This window comes from Amyelois transitella, chromosome 9 (genome assembly GCF_032362555.1).
Source record: "Amyelois transitella isolate CPQ chromosome 9, ilAmyTran1.1, whole genome shotgun sequence".
Classification (NCBI taxonomy): Eukaryota; Metazoa; Arthropoda; class Insecta; order Lepidoptera; family Pyralidae; genus Amyelois; species Amyelois transitella.
Window position 1 is genome coordinate 8,747,586 of NC_083512.1, and position 18,792 is coordinate 8,766,377.

The window sequence follows — 18,792 nt, forward strand, 5'->3', positions numbered from 1 at the left end:
AGGTATAGGCATTATTTGAGTAGCGTGCACCACTTTCAACCTCATTTTGCTTGCCAGTCAGATTGAGTTCAAACGCATTATTTTCAATTAAAAAATATTTCATTATTAAATGTATACTTTTGTATGAAGAAAATTTAGATTCGTCGGATTCTTTGATTAGAATTAATGCAGAAAATTTTAATGAACGCTATCGTCATCACTCGTAATACTTATTGCTGACATAAGACGTATTTTAAATCATTAATTTCACCGTCTGCGCCGTCCCTTTTTATTACACAGTCTTAATTCTCGCCGTTTTTCTCAATTTCCCGAAGATGAAGTGAAAAATAATTGCCATACCGATCATTCAATTCAGACTATTTAAAAAATTTATCCCTATTCTTTTGAGTTTACTTCGCAATGAACAGAATTCTATTTTTATATCATAAAATACTCCTACAGCAAGATATTTCTTAAAACTATAGGTAAGGTATATTTTCGAATTAAAATTCTTCTCCATATTTGTAATACGTTGGAAAATCATGACAGTTTCGTAATAACACACTTTTATTTTAATACATAAACTGTTTTCAGAAGATAACTGCTTGTAGCTGGACTCAACCCAACAATACACACTAATTGTATTTATGTCAACAGCGAATTCCTTACAAATAAAATAATATTGTTTGTAAACGATCTGAGATAAGTCAGAGTATACAGAATCCAGCCTCCGTGGTCCGCGTCGCGCGGTGCCGTCGGAAAACGCGGCGGGGCTCCGACGGAAACAGTCGTATACATCGGCAGCCAACGCGACGGTACGCGCCCGAATCGCGGACGCATTTCAATCAAAAACTCACATTGTCCATCTTCGTGTCTCCGTACACACGCGCATCCGCGACAACCCTTTTTTACCGGCCCAATCATTTTTGAAGTGATGTGATGCTGTTCGGTTCAATCGTGAAATTAGTGATTAAGATAGGTTAACGACGTTAAACATTCAAATTTCAGAACTTCAATTTAAGAATAAGTCCGTGTGATATCAACAATGCGGTTTTCTCTGCGTTTTGTAACTGCTGCAACGGCATGCGTTTCCATAATGATTCTTTTATTTTGGACGTCATCGCAAATGGTCAATGCCAGACCTTATGCTAGTAAAAGTAGTGGCAATTTTACGTGGAGCCAAGGTTCTCAGTCATTTTCAACGCAAGATACAATTTTAACAAAGTCTGATGTCTCTGATACTACTACAGAGAACTTGAAAATGGAAGCTGATATAACCTCGGAAAGTACACCGATTTTAACAGAAACTACAGTAGATATAAGCTTATTAGTAGGCCAGAATATAGTACCTGCAAATGAGGACGAGTTAATCTCCAAGAGAAGACAGATAATTGGGGTATGGATTATTTTTTAATATATTTTTATTTTCCCTTTTTGGAAACTCAAAATCAATTATGTTGACGAATATGTAAATCTAGTAGGTAGTTAGCCATTCTGTCATATTGTCAATCTAGAAAATATTTTTTTTACAAAATGTAATTAAGGAATTTAACAGAGAACAAAAATTAAATAAAAGTTTTACATTGCAACAAATTTATCTCGCTCCGCTACATTAGCTCCAAAACTGACGCTTACAAATGTAAATTTTCATCTTTTCTGTGTCTTTTAAGGGGTAATTGGCGAACTCTTCACTTTTTCCAAGTCATTGGCGACTTTCTAGCGAAGTTCCGGGCCTAATAATAATTAATGGCCCCGAGAAAAGTCCGATATCCTTTCATTAAGTGTCCCGCGCCCGTCTCGCGGGCCGAGATTAAAACTTGTTCCCGGAGAGGTTTGCGGGCAGACTTTTCAAAGACTTCGTTCAACGTCCCTTTTGAAACGTGAATGTGGCTGTCGCCTATTTGTTTGCATAATCTGAAAAATTTCTCATTTTTTCACAAAAACCGTTTCGTTTCTATGCGCAATAATCGTACATAGGTAGTCTTGAGATGTTAACATTTGACTTGTGACTGTTAAATAAATAATTCATAATATTTTGTGTAAATAGAACTGGCCAGAATTTTTAGTTATGAACATATTAAAGTGACAATGAAAAATCTGGATTCATGTCGGCGATATTAAAGATAAATTATAAAATGCAACAACTTAAGCTGTGAACTATTACATGTTATGTTATGATATCGTAAATAGCTTAAGTATTCGTTTTAAATTATAATTTTGAAAAATTCGCACTCTGGTCGTACCTATTCTTTTTAAGTTCATAATATTTAATTTGATGATAGCGGTGCCGTGTGGTTCCCGGCACCAATACAAAAAATAATAGGACCACTCCATCTCTTTCCCATGGATGTCGTAAAAGACGACTAAGGGGTAGGCTTTTAAACTTGGGATTCTTCTTTTAGGCGATGGGCTAGCAAACTGTCACTATTTGAATCCCAATCCTATCTTAAAGCCAAATAGGTGAACGTGGCCTATCAGTCTTTACAAGACTGTAAGGCTCTGTCTACCCCGCAAGGGATATAGACACATATGTATATATGTCAATTTGAGGATTTTGGAAACACCCCTATAATTGTTATGATCTTCTATAATCGATTTCTAACACAGTTATTTCTTTTCAGATGATGCAGCACGCGTGGAACAACTACAAGCTGTACGCGTGGGGCAAGAATGAGCTGAAGCCCATCTCCAAAAGGGCGCACTTGTCCAGCGTATTCGGAGGCGGCGACCTGGGCGCCACCATCGTGGACGGCCTGGACACTTTGTATCTCATGGGGCTTATGGATGAGTTCCGTGAGGGCCGAGACTGGATAGCTGAGAATTTCAACATATTTGAGATTGTAAGTTTTTATATGAAAACGTAAACATAAGCTCTACGTTTTAGGTCGGAGGCGGCCTTTAATCCCGCGATCGTATAAATATTTTACTTTCAATAGATTTTCCATTAGCTGTCTTTGGAAAAATTGTCGAAGACAATTAATAATTAAACTGACAGAATACTCTTTAACATATAAAATAACTCATACTTTTCCTGCTCTTGTTTACCTCTTTGAAAATTTCCTTGTTTGCAAATATATAATGTAAACATTCTCGGAATCATATCATCGATATCAATATACACTAATTGCGCTTAAACAATAACTAGTTAACAAACTCTTGTTATATGTAACTGCCGAGTTTGTCAACGACTGTTGAGCGTAACGAGCGTATATTTTAATTATTCCGTCATTGTTCGCGTGATTGTAAGCAATTAAAGGGTCTCTCACTACTGAATTTGACTTATATGATTCTGAGATCTATGTTAACAGTCATATTTAAACATTTGACTGAATCAAATAGTCATAATTGCTGGAGTATTTAAACTTTAACTCAAGCCGTTCAAATGATGGTACTCATTAGTGCTTAGTTAAATATTTCGTTGACGCTCTCCAAATGTTTAAGCGGCTGTATGTCTAATGGAAAACTGAGGCTTAATGTAGGTTCTTTGATAAACTTACATTGCGAGGTCCTAGGTAAATATATATTTAGATAGGTGATATTGCCCGCAGAACCTTAGCTTTAACTAAGCGGAGTAGCGGACTGGAGTACTTTAAACCTATAATAAGTCCTTCAACCCACTACTTAGTTACAAAAAAGCATCGAAATTATCCGTCCGCTCATTATTAACCTTATAAGTTAGACAAGTCATTAAAATCTTTTATTGCTTCGTTAACTAGTTTTAGTGTACACGTATCATATAAATTTTCTTTTAACAAGTTCTATACCATATTCCTGGTTATAACAAAAAACATACAACCGAGAAACTGATAAAAAATTCAATCGTGTAAACTTGACATCATTACGATAAGAATATCCTACTTGATGTAGTGTTTCTTAATTTAAAACTTGTCGATGCCCTTTGAACTTATAACAATGTTTTGTTATCATTCTAACAATTATCAAATTGGTATGGTTTTTGCTCGGGTTTATTTTTAATTACGTAGTATTCATTAATATACATAAAGAGATAAAATAAGAACAACATACGAAAACGTGAAGACTTAAAAAACTCTCTTGGATGCAAACAACTCCTTCTACCTCTTGATACTAATATTTAAGTACTATAAAGAGGTGAAGTTTGTAACTTTGATTGTATGTCAAATACTGAACTGATCGTGAAAATTTCAGTATTTAAAACATATTTACATTTTCTTATATGTAGGCTATGTGTGTGTCACGGGTGAAGCCGCGGCAGGCCATTAGTATCATTAGAAAGTAAATCTGTCTGTCAACTATCTATCATTGAACAGGTTTTGATAACATACATTTAATAATCATTGTTGTATACAGGACTCTGAGTTATCGGTATTCGAAACGACGATCCGCTTCGTGGGAGGCCTGCTATCTTGCTACGCACTCACGGGGGATACAATGTTCAGGGATAAGGCAGCGGCCGTGGCGGATGCACTGCTGCCAGCCTTCGAGACGCCAACTGGACTGCCGTACGCGCTTATCAATCCTTCCACTAAGGTACGCATACATTATATTAATGGATACTACCTACAACGCAAAGCAGCATTTGAAAATAAAGTGTTGATTCGATCGTGTCGCTACGAATAGGCTACGAAATGTCGTAGCCGTAGCCAAAGTCGTTGGTAGCACGAATTACAGGAACTATACGAAATTAGCATGATTTGATCTGTGATTTTATTTAGATACTACACACGCCCAAAATATGCAACACACTTTCATTCCCTATATTTCATGGCATTTACAATATGCTCATTCCTTTATCGCTCGCTCATGGGCAAAAAAGAACAACGTGCCTTGTTATGAAAAGAAAATATACAAATCTCATCACTCTCCATTGATAAAATTGTATGAACATGATTTTTTTTTTATAAAATCATAATTTCACTGATTTTACATTAAAGATCGTTGAGTTATGTTTATCAAACGACAAGAAACCTTTATTTTGTGTTACGGCTTATGTACTTATATTTACTACACTCAGTATTTAAACAAACAAGCCGAAGATACGGCAGCAGTAAATATAAAGGTATATCTGCATAATAATCGTCCAATTGAAGCTTCTAAGGATTGTAGTAGTCAAAGCTAGTGGGCCAGTCAATCGATACATTATGTATGCGAGTTCGAACACAACAGGTGCTAAGCGCCCTGAATAGAGCAAACAGTGTATTGAATAGTATAGTTACTGCTATTGATGATAACACATGTGTCACTAAAACATACCATTATGTTACTTGTCTGTAAAGATATTAGAAATTAAAGTATAGAGAACTTCGAGTTAATTTTATGAGCATAGGTTCCGAAAAACATACATTTCATAGTACAGAAATAACTTCACTTTACTCCATTGACAAATGTTTGCTTGCTATTTAATATAAAAAATGTATAACGGTGGACATTCAGTTATGCAGATATCTAAACTGTGTCACTAAAAGTAGTACACGTTGTCAGTCTAATCACAGTTCAATTTCATTAGGTCAAAACTGATAATGTGCTTAGACATGTCTGCAAACTGCATTTTATAGGGTAACCACACTCTATGAATCGGGCGGGATAAAAGAGAGGGACGATAATCTTTATTTCTCGAGTATTATGGGTAGATTTTTCAGTAGTTTATATAAAAAGTCCATAGCTGGCCTTTCAGTCTTTTTGAGAGTGTAGGCTCTGTCTACCCCTGAGGTCTGCCCCGTAAAGACGTGATTTTATGTATGTATTAAAGTCTGGACTCGTAAATTAAAGACTATAAGTTTTATTATACCCGTTGATAATTCTAGGTGTCAATGCACTAGTTTATTTTCTCAAAAAATATATATTTTATTTACAAACTATCTACTAAAACAGAAGACTATTTGTAGTTCAAATGAAATTTAACTTCCCTTTTTTTAACTGTGTTTTATATGTTAAACAACTACAATACAATTACTATCGGTATCATGTCGATATTATGTAACCAAACGCTTAAATTCTATGCTACAATGCCCCGCGGGTTTTACGTAAAATGACGATAAACTGAAAGGTTATCTATTTAAACTACAACAGTTAACATCAGTCGTATAGTAGATAGCAAATCCACCTTACCAAATACAATGCAATTCAAAATATATTTTTCCTTATCGCTTTATTATGGCTTACGGCTTTTTATATGAAATTTTTCTTTGCAAGATACTCTAGTGATAAGTCTGAGCCTGCCAACAATTATATTACCATACATAAACCGTTATATCAAAAATTAAAATACGTGAAGAAAACAAAAGCATTAAAGCCGCGTGACTAGAAATGAAAAGGACAGTAAAATAACAATAAAATTAACATAATGTAACTGTTTAATAGGTTGTTTTTTAATCAAATAACAGTGTTTACATAACACGCATCGTACCGTGAACAAGCGAAATGTATACACAGCGGATAATTTCACTTTCATAATATAGTTCTGCCATAACGTTCATTCATAAAAATTCTGATAATAAGTACTATTTTAAAGAGATTTTTTCCAGTGTAAATGCGTTTATCTTTCCATTATTTTCTTTAAATTTTATTCTTGTTGTAAAATTGTCTTGAATAATGATGCGTTAAAATAGTTAATATCTACCTGCTTATATGTCAAGTTAATTACAACTTGTTATCATGGACTTTAACTAGTATAAAAGTATTATGAAACAGCCGATGAAAATAGACATATCGATGTACAATAATCAGATCTAAAACGAGTTAAATCGTCCCACTTAACACACATAGTTTTGCTTGTTTAAAAAATCAATTTTTTATCAACCTGTCATTTAATTCTAGCGTATTTAATTTGTGCTCGTGGGAACGGATATTCTGATAATGAATAAATTTTTATCACCACTAAAACTACACGCTTATAAATTTTATTAATTTAATTTGTCAAATATTAATCATTGCAAATAAATATTTTTATGTAACCCTAGGACGTCGGAAACTAAAAATTATTTACATTAGATACAAAAGGGAAATATTTTTTATAAATATAACATACATTTTTTTCCTTTGTTTCTGGGAAGATGTAAACGAACTCACATTATACGCACTTAGTATAAGGACGGCCCAATAATTTCAGTAGAAAATTCCCTTTATTGCTGACCTCTCCTTGTGCGTGCCGTCGAGGGCCTTTTGTTGTGTGCACATAAATAATTCTGTCGCGAGCATAGAGTACTCAGTACGTTAATATTTCAGGTCAGCAGACAGTACCACTGGGCGGGGCCCAACAGCATCCTGTCGGAAGTGGGCACTCTACACTTGGAGTTCACGTACCTCAGTGACGTCACGGGGAAAGATGGTAAGCACTTTCTTGTCATTAATACTGCAAATAAGAATAAAATATGAAAAAATATATTCAAATTTAAAAAAGAAAGGATGGATTCTTGATTGTAAAATCTTGTACCTGATTTGTTAATGAATGTAAAATCTTGCAACTAATTAGTTAATGAAGTAGCCGTACATTTCGGACATTCATTTTATCTCCGTTTCAATGCTTACTATAGCATTGAATTATACTTGGCTACTTTGGACTCCCCAATAAAGTTTATTTTCAGGGTTTGACGCTATTTATTAGGTGACGAAACGTTTTATTGTTCCCACTAAGAATAACAGTGGTATTAGCTGTTTATGAACAATTTATTTTGGCGCATATAAAATTATTGTTATAACATCATTCAATAGGAATAAATTTGGGGAAGTCGTACCTACCTAGCTTTAATACTTATCATTAACGATTAATTTGTATAGGAATGAAAACAAGAAATGAAAAAGAGTAAAACATTACTCCAAATCATTCTTGCAAACTCAACAGTTTTGAAGTCGGATTTACTTTCTCGGCTTCGTAAATAATAAGTTGAATAATTCCAAAGAAGAACTCTTACAAGGAGTTCACGAGTGAGTGCTATGAGTTTATTGTATTATAATTTTCCTTACTATAATTTATTGCGTAAAAAGCCAGACTTTTATTGTTTAATTAAAAATCTATTACATTTTAATTGTAATAATAGGTAGGCGTTAAAATCTGATATTATCTATACAGAAATACTCTACAAACTTAATTTACCTACTAGGTGTACCTCTATGAAACACAAGGTCACCCCCACTGCGTTTTAGAAAGGTCCATCAATTTTATCAGCCAATTTTCAGCCAGACCTTGAGATATATCCAGCGATATAATTACGAACTATTTTGATTTCAGTTTACAAAAACAAGGTGGATCGCATCCGTAAAGTATTGTACAAGGCGGAGAAACCCAACGATCTATACCCGAACTTCATCAACCCACGGACCGGCCAATGGGGTCAAAGTATGTACTTTTTATATTAATAGCAATAGCGCCAGCGTGTATAGAAAACGTCAGAAATAGGTGACCGTACGAGTGGTAATGCATGAAGACTCATCGCAAGAAGAAGGTACTTCCTTCTTTTTGCGATGAGTCTTCATGCATTACATTGTTGTATGGATTTGTTTCTTTTTACGGTTTGTGTATCTTTCATGATTCCCATGAGTATAAAGTAGTCCTATTTTATCTTTTTACACTTTCTTTACGTAAACAACAAGCTTCCTTGAAAATAATAATAAATGTAAAATAAACAATATAAGATAGCAGAAAATGCTGTAAGTGGAAAGATGTACTCTGTGCCTAATACTTCAGGAAAGAGGCGTGATCGTAGGAAAATTTCTTACTAATAACTACATTATTATCAATCAGTATGCTTAAAAATCAGGGAATTATTTGTGGTCTCCGGTTGTTGCTTAGATAAAGATAGTTTATAACCTTCGTCTCACAAAATCAACGGGAAATAGTTGGAATTTCCCTTTATTTTGAAGTAAATATATCATCTTTCTAAGTGTATTTAATTATTTTTTCAGAGCACATATCTCTAGGCGCTCTAGGTGACTCCTTCTACGAGTACCTTCTGAAGGCGTGGCTGGTTTCCGGGAAGACCGACAACGAGGCGCGAATCATGTTCGACATCGCGATGGAGGCAGCCCTGGACAAGATGCTGAAGACTTCGCCAGGAGGACTGTCGTACCTCGCCGAGTTGAAGTATGGCAGGGTGTTTGAAGATAAGATGGACCATCTGTCGTGCTTTGCAGGTAAACTAATTGAAGTGTTACAATTTTTTTGACGACCATGCTAAAAACAATTCACTTACTTTAAGTACAGTACTAAAACAGTTGTAGAGTATTATTACAATCTGTTGTCATCAAAACAATGCGATAATTTTATTTGATTTTACTTTAGTCTTTAAAATATCGTCACGAATGAATAGTTAAAATTATACCTTGCTATCAGCGAATAAAAAGACTTAGCAAACACAATGCCCGGGTATTTAGACGACTTAAAAAATATATACTCTTCTGGTGTGAACCAACTTTCTGTACTTCCATTATGTTATACACCGCAGGTGCTTCGCTCCGCATGTACGGTTACAAAGTTGTCGTCGAAGGACCGTTACACGTTACTTGTTACCTTTGTTTGCTATGGCGTGTACGCGAAATGTTACAAATTCCGTTTAAATTTTAATCATGTTACTAGTTAGCGGCTTGAGTATTTTTTAACACGCGACAAGTAGTTAGTAGCGCTACTTCTTATGCACAAAATACCGTTGGACTTTGGGAAATAGTCGCTGCTCCCTAAAATTTTTACTCACGACCGTATACCTGGCAACCATGCCGACTGTAATTTTTACGCACACATACATTATCACGTCTTTATACCCTAACGGAGTAGTAAGCCCCGAAGAGCACTTTTGCCTGAATTACTCAAGTTTTTAAATCCATTAAATATTATTTCAACGACATATTGTAAAACGAAGCACATATTGTATGCATAGGTGTAAAAATATTTAACAATAACAAGTAAATGTAATTGTTCGGTAATATTCGCGTAATTTCGCATTATCAGTTTGTTTAGCATGCGCACATTAATTTTTATTGTGACAAGCACATGTTTAAATATGTATTTAAAAATAGGTAAATGTGTTTTTACACACCAATTAAATTTGTGCAGAAGAGTATGTTTATTATTCAATTTAAATTATTTATTAAAATTATTAATAAATCGTTAAATAAGTCATATATACCTTATCTTTTTAAAAAATATCTGCCGTAACAATAGCTAACTTTTAGTTTTTTTCTTTTATAGTAAAAAAGTTGCAGGAATTGTTACAATGTGCCTGAATGATAAGCTCGAACAAGTAACCCATTCACGCAAATCAAGGTTACTGACAATTTGATATACCTACCCACGACCGGCTGACCTGTTTTCTATTATTATTCTGATTATTTATCAAACACAAAACTGATTTCTACATACGGGTTGGGTCACCAGACTGTCGAATCTTGTGATCTTAGTAAAAAAAGTAAGAATCATATGTAATGGGCACCTTTTAGTCGCAATCCGGGGTGGCATTTCATTATTCGTATTTTTGTTATTTTAAAAATAGTTATTTTTTAGTAATAATATTAAAGTTAGTTTATTAATCCTCGTCATGGCGTATGTTTTATTTTCCTTTTTTAGTTAACTTTAGAAGTTCATTTTAGAAAAGGGAAGTTAAGACGTATAACTTGTCAATGTTGGTAAATAGTTTCAGTTAATTTTAGTCTAAGATCTACGGATGGTTTAATTCAACCTCTTTATAGGACACGGTCAAATATTGCTAGTTTGAAATGTTTATGTACATTAACGATGTCAATAGATAACCCCACGGGTTCCACTCCTACACTGCCTCCACAAGTGAAATCGATCAGGATACATGTCCTGACTGACGCGAGTTTTTTTACCATTCATAGAAAATGCACAACCCCGCAAAAAAAATTCACCGTAAAAATCCCAAAATTCAGCCTGAATTATCCTCACGTATTCACATTAAATGTGTAATATTTACTATACACAATAACTTTTTTAATATTCCATGTAATATTTACAAACAGAACATAATATTCATTATTATTATGACAATAGCATCTTGAGGTAACAGCTGCAATGTATATTCAAAACTTAACGTAAGCTTGTATTTGTAATCATTTGTGTTCTGAACAATCTTATTATATTGGAATCGTATTGTTTTAGCAGTAATTGTTACGAGACTGTAGATGAATCACTCGGTTTTACATATGTTAACTGGGCATTACTAATGTTGAAACGAACTTATATGTTATTCTAGTCATAACTATACATTTTAACTTAACAATGCATCATCTTAACTACATTAAGTCTACTTCCGAACATGGACTACCCCGAAGATCCACATTAATCGGAAAAGTGTCATTAACAAATTTGAAACAAAATTATTTAGGGATATTTGTTCGAAACCTTTCTTTCCATGCAATATAGGACATTAAAATATAAGTTTAAACAATGGTCGCCTACTTTTTTAAATAAGTATATTTTTTTAGAAGAGTAGTATCAAGACTTGAAGTCCACCTGTTGCACATTTTACGTGCATTAAGTTTAAATAAATAAAAATAAGAAGAATTTATTTAAAATGTTAATTGAACCATGCCACAAGATCACATTCTTTCAGAAAGTATAAATTAGTATTTTATTTTCTTTTTTTAATTAGATTAGGTTTAATTGTATTAAATGTTGTTTGTTCCATTTCCAGGCGGCATGTTTGCCCTGGCGTCCACAACCTTAGAAAACACGCAATCAGAGCGGTACATGGACGTCGCTAAGAAGTTGACGCACACATGTCACGAGAGCTACGATCGCTCGGAGACCAAGCTGGGACCAGAGGCCTTTAGGTATGTGATGGTCCTTATCCTGTCTATATACCCTAGGACCTGGTGGTTGTGGCAGGCGATTCACTAAGATTTTGATTGCTTGTATTATATAGTTTTGTTTGTTGATTCTTGTATAAATTACAAAACTCTGACATTATGTGTAATAAAGTGAACTTCAATTTTCAACATGCATTTATACAAGCAAATTCATAATTCCAAACTTTTGCTATGTTCTACAAACCCACTAAGCTTTCAATAAGGCCTGTCACCTTAATAACTTTTCTCGTCTTAAAAAAAAGGTTTACAAAAAGTCTAAAATTATTCTCAGATTCACAGCGGCAGTGGAGGCTCGTGCTCAGAAGAGCAATGAGAAGGTGTACCTGTTGCGTCCGGAGACATTCGAGAGTTACTTCATCATGTGGCGGCTCACCAAGGACCAGAAGTACCGCGACTGGGGTTGGGAGGCTGTACAGGTAAATGCATAATCACACCTCTTTCCCGGAGTGGATAGGCAGAGACTACATCTTTCCAATTGCCACGATTTGTCCATAGGTGCTTTCGTTCCATCCAGTCATAACTCTCTTAAATTAAATTAAATTCGGTTAAGGATATCATTGACTTGATATTTAGCCAAGACGATATTGACAAAGGTAAATATTCCCAAAAAACCGCAGCTATTACTGACAAATGATATGTAATATTTTAGTATTGCCATACATATCGGTCCAACTGACAATTATAGTATTTCATTAATTTAGGGTGTTTCTCAAAGTTTCTCGCCAGATTGCAGCACTGTGGTGTCAGATCGAACGCAATAATGCTTGCAATCAAAGTTATTTTATTTTCTTTATTTATATAATTGGCAACTACACTACCCCTGGCTTACAGGCCCTGGAGAAACACTGCCGCGTGGACGGCGGCTACACGGGCCTCGTCAACGTGTACCACGCGCAGCCGCAGGGCGACGACGTGCAGCAGAGCTTCTTCCTCGCGGAGACGCTCAAGGTGATCACACCGTCATGTTATATCATCGTCTGCTTCACATTTTCTTATTATGATGAAAATTTTATATCGGGAATGGGATGTAGCTAAAATTAAAAATTTATAAAATTATATAATTAAAAGCAAGTAATCCTTTCTAGGATTCCTGAAATTATATTAACTGTACATTTTATATGAAAAGACAACCTCTTGAAATGATGTTCCATTTTAAATTTTGTGCCTTTAGATTCGATTCTTTTGTGATTTTTTTTTTCGATATAGATTTTTCTTTGAGATAAGTAAATTGATAACTAATCAACAATTATCTTTTCAGTATCTATACCTACTGTTCTCCGACGACGACCTACTGCCGTTAGAACAATGGGTGTTCAATACTGAAGCTCATCCTTTCCCCGTCAAGCACAAAAACCCGCTATACCGAGAACACGAACAGCCAATCAAGCCACTAGACAATCAGGTGTAAAGCAGTGAAACTATCGGGATTGTTATACGGTAATGATTTGATCTGGTATTTGATTTTTTTGGTCATTTGTTGATGTTTAAATGAAAATTGTGGGTGATCTATTGACGTTGAAACGCAAATCTAAAAACGATCAAAAGTAAATGAGTATTTGCGTAGCCCAGCGTTAAGTAACACTGGTTAAAAAATACGACGTTATAAATGTTTTCGTTGGATACATTTCAAATCTAAACGACCAAATTAAATATGTATTGTCGTCACGATTTTATTGCATTGGGATAGACAGAACTTTAAAGTTAAGCAGCTTGATATAAGAGGAAAAGATAATACCAAAATGAAGTCTTAAAATCGAGTAATTGGTTGGCCGTCCGATGTTTATGACAATCTGCGAGTGATATTTATTTATTATTTTAACTCGGAGTAGCTAAAAATACTGACAAGAATTCAGAAAATGTCTGAAAGTTTCTCAAGTGTTAAAAATATTATTGCGCAATAAAGATATGGTGTTGTCAATTTTAAACTAAATTCATGCCACTGTAATTTGTTGAAATTACCAATAAGTCAGCATTGTTTATCATGTCGTTTCAGAATAAATATTTTATTTGGAGAAATTTTGCAAAATAAATGTCAAACAACTTGTAGCTCAAAATCTTTTAAAGACTCTGTAATGGTTTAATAAGAAATAAGAATTTATTTTGTTATGATATTTGTAATAGAGAAATCCGTTAACAGTACTTTTGTAACGAAGTTCAAATAAGTAGAAATAATTATCAGTTTAATTAAACTCCGTTTTCAATTTCATTCTTACTAAAGAAAAAGACGAAAGAGATTAACTTAATGTAATTTTAAAATTAAATTGATTTATACATTTTTGTAAGAGATTAAAGAATTTAGAGTTTCTTAGACTGAAACTATAAAATATTCATTCATCTTAAGTACATTTCACGAAACATATTGTATAGAATTTCCTAATATTAAAAATAAATACGGTCTTTACTTGTTAGTGAACCAAAATACTTATATAATTTATACTCTGATTATGAAAGCCATTATTTATAAAATTAATACATTAACATATAAATAAGCCATTTATAAATCCATAAATTACTATGTTAATTTATAATAATCGATTGATTCTAGACTAGAATACAACCGACCACATGAAGAAAGCTGTGAATAGTTTATGTTTTTACGAAAATATATTTCAAAATTAGCTCAGTCCCATGGCAAGTGGATAATTGCCAAGATAGCCAATGAAAAAAGATTTGAGATGTTTGTTTGTGGTCGGCTATGATAAAAATATCACGCGTAATAATATATACCATAAAAATATTAATTTAATTACATACTAAGCCCCGTAGGACAATCTACAACAGTTCGCTCATTTAACAAATCACACATTACAATATCACGAGTGTGTGAGCCGACTGCAAACGAATCAAATTGCTATAACTAGCTAGCTACAACGTTGCGTGTAGCTCGACTCCGTACCAACGACCAATGTAGTTAGTATACGGGCATTATTAAAATTTGCACAAAGCTTTGTCGAACCTAGGCATTAACTCCCGTTTTTATTGTAACATATTATGTAAGGTCCAAGAAAAAACAGAAATTATTAAAAGAAATTTCATGTTAATTAAATGTCGCAATGACTCGAGATTTTTTGGCAATTTAGACAAATTATTATTTTTAACATAGTTTTTTTTATAAGTTTAAAATTACATTATTGCTGTCGTCGCTTCTGGCTTAAATTATTTAGTAGATTACTGTTTCCAACGTAATTATTTTTTTGTTTGTACTATGGAAATAATCCTTAAATAATTTCTGTTAATCGACGGGCCTTGAGTTTTATTGTATGATTAATAAGAATTTCCATTACATATTCATTGTGACACTATTTTTTTATTTGAATTTTATATTATTTATGATTATGATAAAGAAATATTATGTTTATTTTATTATTTATGTAACAGATCTCGTAAAAGGTAGAGTTTGTCATGTTTTAAAGTGTACCATAATAATTTGTTTTATATTGAAACATATCCCCGTATGAAGAATGTAGAATATGTATAGTATAAAGACTGTAGTAAGTAGCTTAATAATATAAATAGGTGCATTTACACCGGCCTATGATAACAATAGACAATCTTCGTTTTTGTTAAGGCGTGCACAGACAAGTAACTTTTCTTGGCAGCTTTTTTGTCCCTCTGAATATGACGATTTAAACTGTCTAGTAAAACGTATATGAAACATCGGGTACATGCAGTTTAATCTGTACATCTTCTTATTTAACGCACAAAAAATTGCCGAGAAAATGCTCGCCTGCGCAAGCAGTTGTGTTGTGTATTTTTAATGTTTGTTGTTTAAAACGACAGGATATGGAGTCCAAATATTACATTATTATTATAAGTTTCTTTCTGGGGTTAAGACGTTATTTACATCAATCACATTGCTTGGAATGTTTGGACTTACTTATTCTTTATTCAAACTGCAGAATATTTTGTGTTTATAGCGTGACTAATAGATTACATAATATATTAAAAAACAATTTCTGCACCTGTTAATAAAGCATTTTAGTTTGAGTTTACCACAATTTTATGATAATTGCTAATTATGATATGTCATTATGCAAAGTGAAACTTGAAAAGTTACTATAATCACTACTAAATAATAACAATTTATACGGTAAATCCCTCGATTAGATGTTAGAATAATTAAATTATGTGTAAATTATGTATATATATTTAGTCATAGAAATAACCATAATGATAGATTTTCTGTGTTAGGTATAATGTTATTTTAATTGTGTGAGCGAGTCTGTTGAATGTGTTTTGTTTATGTTTATGTACGTATTCGGAAATAAACTGCCACATGTATCTACTTTTATATATTTTCTACACTTTATTATAACTATCCTACTCGTACTTATACTCAGGCCTTTAACTCTTATTTTTAACCTACCTCACTTATTCCAACTAGCTATCCACAATTTTACATATATTCTTCATCTACACTATTTAATTATTAATGTTTAAGATTGTGTATTACCTAAATGTTTTGCATAATATTGATCCAATTATATAATAACAATTATAATTCATATTAAAACACATGACATAACATTTTCAGATGTACTTATCCAAATTATATTATGTCAATTTCATTTTCTTTTTTAGAACTAAACATGTAGTAAGTAGAAAATTTATTATAATTTGACTTATCAAATGGCTGAGTTACATGAGATATAATTTTTTTAAATTTCTTTTTAATACTTGGCGAAAATTGTAACGTCAAATTGACAAAACATTTGTATCGATGCGCGCTGATAAGTGACGATCATTTTACTCTGTTTGAAATGATAACTACAAGAAACGTTCTCCATTGTAATTTTTCCTTCTGGTTAAAAATACTACTGTTCTTTTTTAATAATGAAAACTGAAATCAGATTTACTTTTTTTCAATTCAAGTCCTCCGCAGACAAAAAGGGTACAGAGAATTCAGTTTATTGAATATTACCCAAATGACTGTTTGTTTGTGCAGATTTTAGTCTCAAATTAAGGGCTGCCTAAATGCAAAATAGACGAATTATTGCAAACATAATTAGGGAAGTGTACCAGAAAGCTCAATGAATGGATGACGACGCATGCCTTGACGAGATATTTTTGGCAAAAATATCTGGTGTTTGGCGCAGAGAGGTTGTTACTGCCTGTTATATTATGTAATTTATCTATGAAGTTGTAGGGTTTAAAGTGAATAATGTACATTTTCGGTTATTAATAAAATGTTTACAAAGTTTTGTGGTTTTATTGAAATTATTAATCACTAAACAGGAACATCATATCACCAAAAAACGGAATTAAAAATTGAAATAAATAAAGTAATTTTGACTGAGGGCCAACAAACCCTAACTCTTGAATTGATAACATGAATTGGTTGAACGGTTAAGATGTCCGAATGAAAAAGGTTGATGCATAAGTGCTAATTCCACGGCGGTCTAGCAGTGTTCTTACAGTGAGAACACCCAAGAGTCATGTAAAAAGTTAGGGCCAAGCAGATGTTGACACATTTAAATTTGCAACATCTTTCAAAGGTAGGTAATAAAAAGAAACATGATCCTAACATGAAAGATTTTCGACTTCTCGATCGGAAGTGAAAAACTTATTTAAAAGATAAACTGGTTATAAGGTATCACAAGTAAAATTTCCACACTTGTCTATATATTTACAAAACAATAACTATATCCCACTAGGGATGGCAAATAAAGGGGCTGCGAAAGGTAACGACGCCGTAGCGGCTAAATGTCGCGGCATGATGGCCCGGGCTAACATTTGCCGGCGTCCAATTAGAGCCCAACGACCTTGTTCCTGTTTGCCTGACAACAGACCAAGATTTTAGAACTACATACATATAATTACGTTTTTATCCCTTGCCGTGTGGTTCCCGGCACCAATAAAAAAAAAAAAAAGAATAGGACCACTCCATCTCTTTCCCATGGATGTCGTAAAAGGCGACTAAGGGATAGGCTTACAAACATTGGATTCTTTTTTAGGCGACAGGCTAGCAACCTGTCACTATTTGAATCTCAATTCTATCATTAAGCCAAATAGCTGAACGTGGCCTTTCAGTCTTTTCAAGACTGTTGGCTCTGTCTACCCCGTAAGGGATATAGACGTGATGATATGTATGTATGTATGTTTATCCCTTGCGAGGTAGACAGAGCAGACTTGGAAATACTGAAAAGCCACGTTCAGCTGTATGGCATAACGATGGAATTGAGGTTCATTTTTGACCTGACTGGAGATTTGCCGATCAGATTTACAATTACTAAAGCTAATCCATCTTACATAACATGAATATTTCTTAAAATAATTAGGTGATTAGATACGTTGCAGTTTTCTGCTGGTTTCGCCCTCTGAGACGTGGCGATTGTGTCTCAGAAAAGTAATGTCTTACGAGCCTTTTAATCACTCGTCCACCATTACTATAGGTACTAGATATTAGTTACAAAAGTAGTACTATGTCGTATATATATGCTATTCTGTCTGTGATAGATGGACCATGCTGAAATTCGTTCGCAATTAACCCAATTGATTAAAAAGCCCGTAAAATCAAAAATCACACCGACGGACAAACCTCATAATTGATCGTCTTGCAAATCGCGCAACACAAATATTGTTTCAATTAGTGGAGTCAAGACAGTTTTCTTTATGGCGGGGCGCTCCCTGTGTCCCCATTTGGCACCATAAAGGGTGGTGGGGACGCCAAGGGTGCTGTAACGTGGGGCCAGGCTTCAGGGCTGAAATAGTTACGCGACGGGCGAAGCGGCGAACGGCCTGCCTTGCTAAACTTAGTTCTATTGCAGTTTGAAAGTTGCGTTCTTCAGCTGAAATGTAAGTTTATGTAAATGACTTTAATTTCTGGGAATTTATATCAATATTTTTTATCGTATAGCATTTGAGGTCATTTTTTTCTGTTTAATTTTCCGGAAATTTTTATTCGTTTAAAGAAATAAATAAAATATACCCATAAGTTAATATAATAAATTAGTGAGAACTCATTAGGAAAAAGCAATAGCGAACATAAATGGAAAATCTGTCTTTGTACCTAATTAA

The 18,792-nt window shown here is 33.7% G+C and overlaps 1 protein-coding gene across 2 annotated transcripts in view; it reads left to right on the forward strand.

Annotated features, from left to right (window-relative positions):
- LOC106142897 (mannosyl-oligosaccharide alpha-1,2-mannosidase IA) overlaps positions 1 to 16,973 on the forward strand; it is a 60,289-nt gene extending 43,316 nt beyond the window's left edge. The window contains exons 1-10 of one of the 2 annotated variants that reach the window (XM_060945764.1): positions 752 to 1,375; positions 2,601 to 2,819; positions 4,309 to 4,488; positions 7,183 to 7,285; positions 8,186 to 8,293; positions 8,860 to 9,087; positions 11,601 to 11,739; positions 12,047 to 12,191; positions 12,607 to 12,723; positions 13,034 to 16,973. In XM_060945764.1, the coding sequence (XP_060801747.1) occupies positions 1,025 to 1,375; positions 2,601 to 2,819; positions 4,309 to 4,488; positions 7,183 to 7,285; positions 8,186 to 8,293; positions 8,860 to 9,087; positions 11,601 to 11,739; positions 12,047 to 12,191; positions 12,607 to 12,723; positions 13,034 to 13,183 (1,740 nt within the window). In that variant the 5' untranslated portion in view covers positions 752 to 1,024 and the 3' untranslated portion in view covers positions 13,184 to 16,973. Of the gene's footprint in view, positions 1 to 751; positions 1,376 to 2,600; positions 2,820 to 4,308; positions 4,489 to 7,182; positions 7,286 to 8,185; positions 8,294 to 8,859; positions 9,088 to 11,600; positions 11,740 to 12,046; positions 12,192 to 12,606; positions 12,724 to 13,033 lie in introns of those variants that run through there. The other variant, XM_013344837.2, reaches the window with a different exon arrangement.
- The last annotated feature ends 1,819 nt before the right edge of the window (positions 16,974 to 18,792 follow it).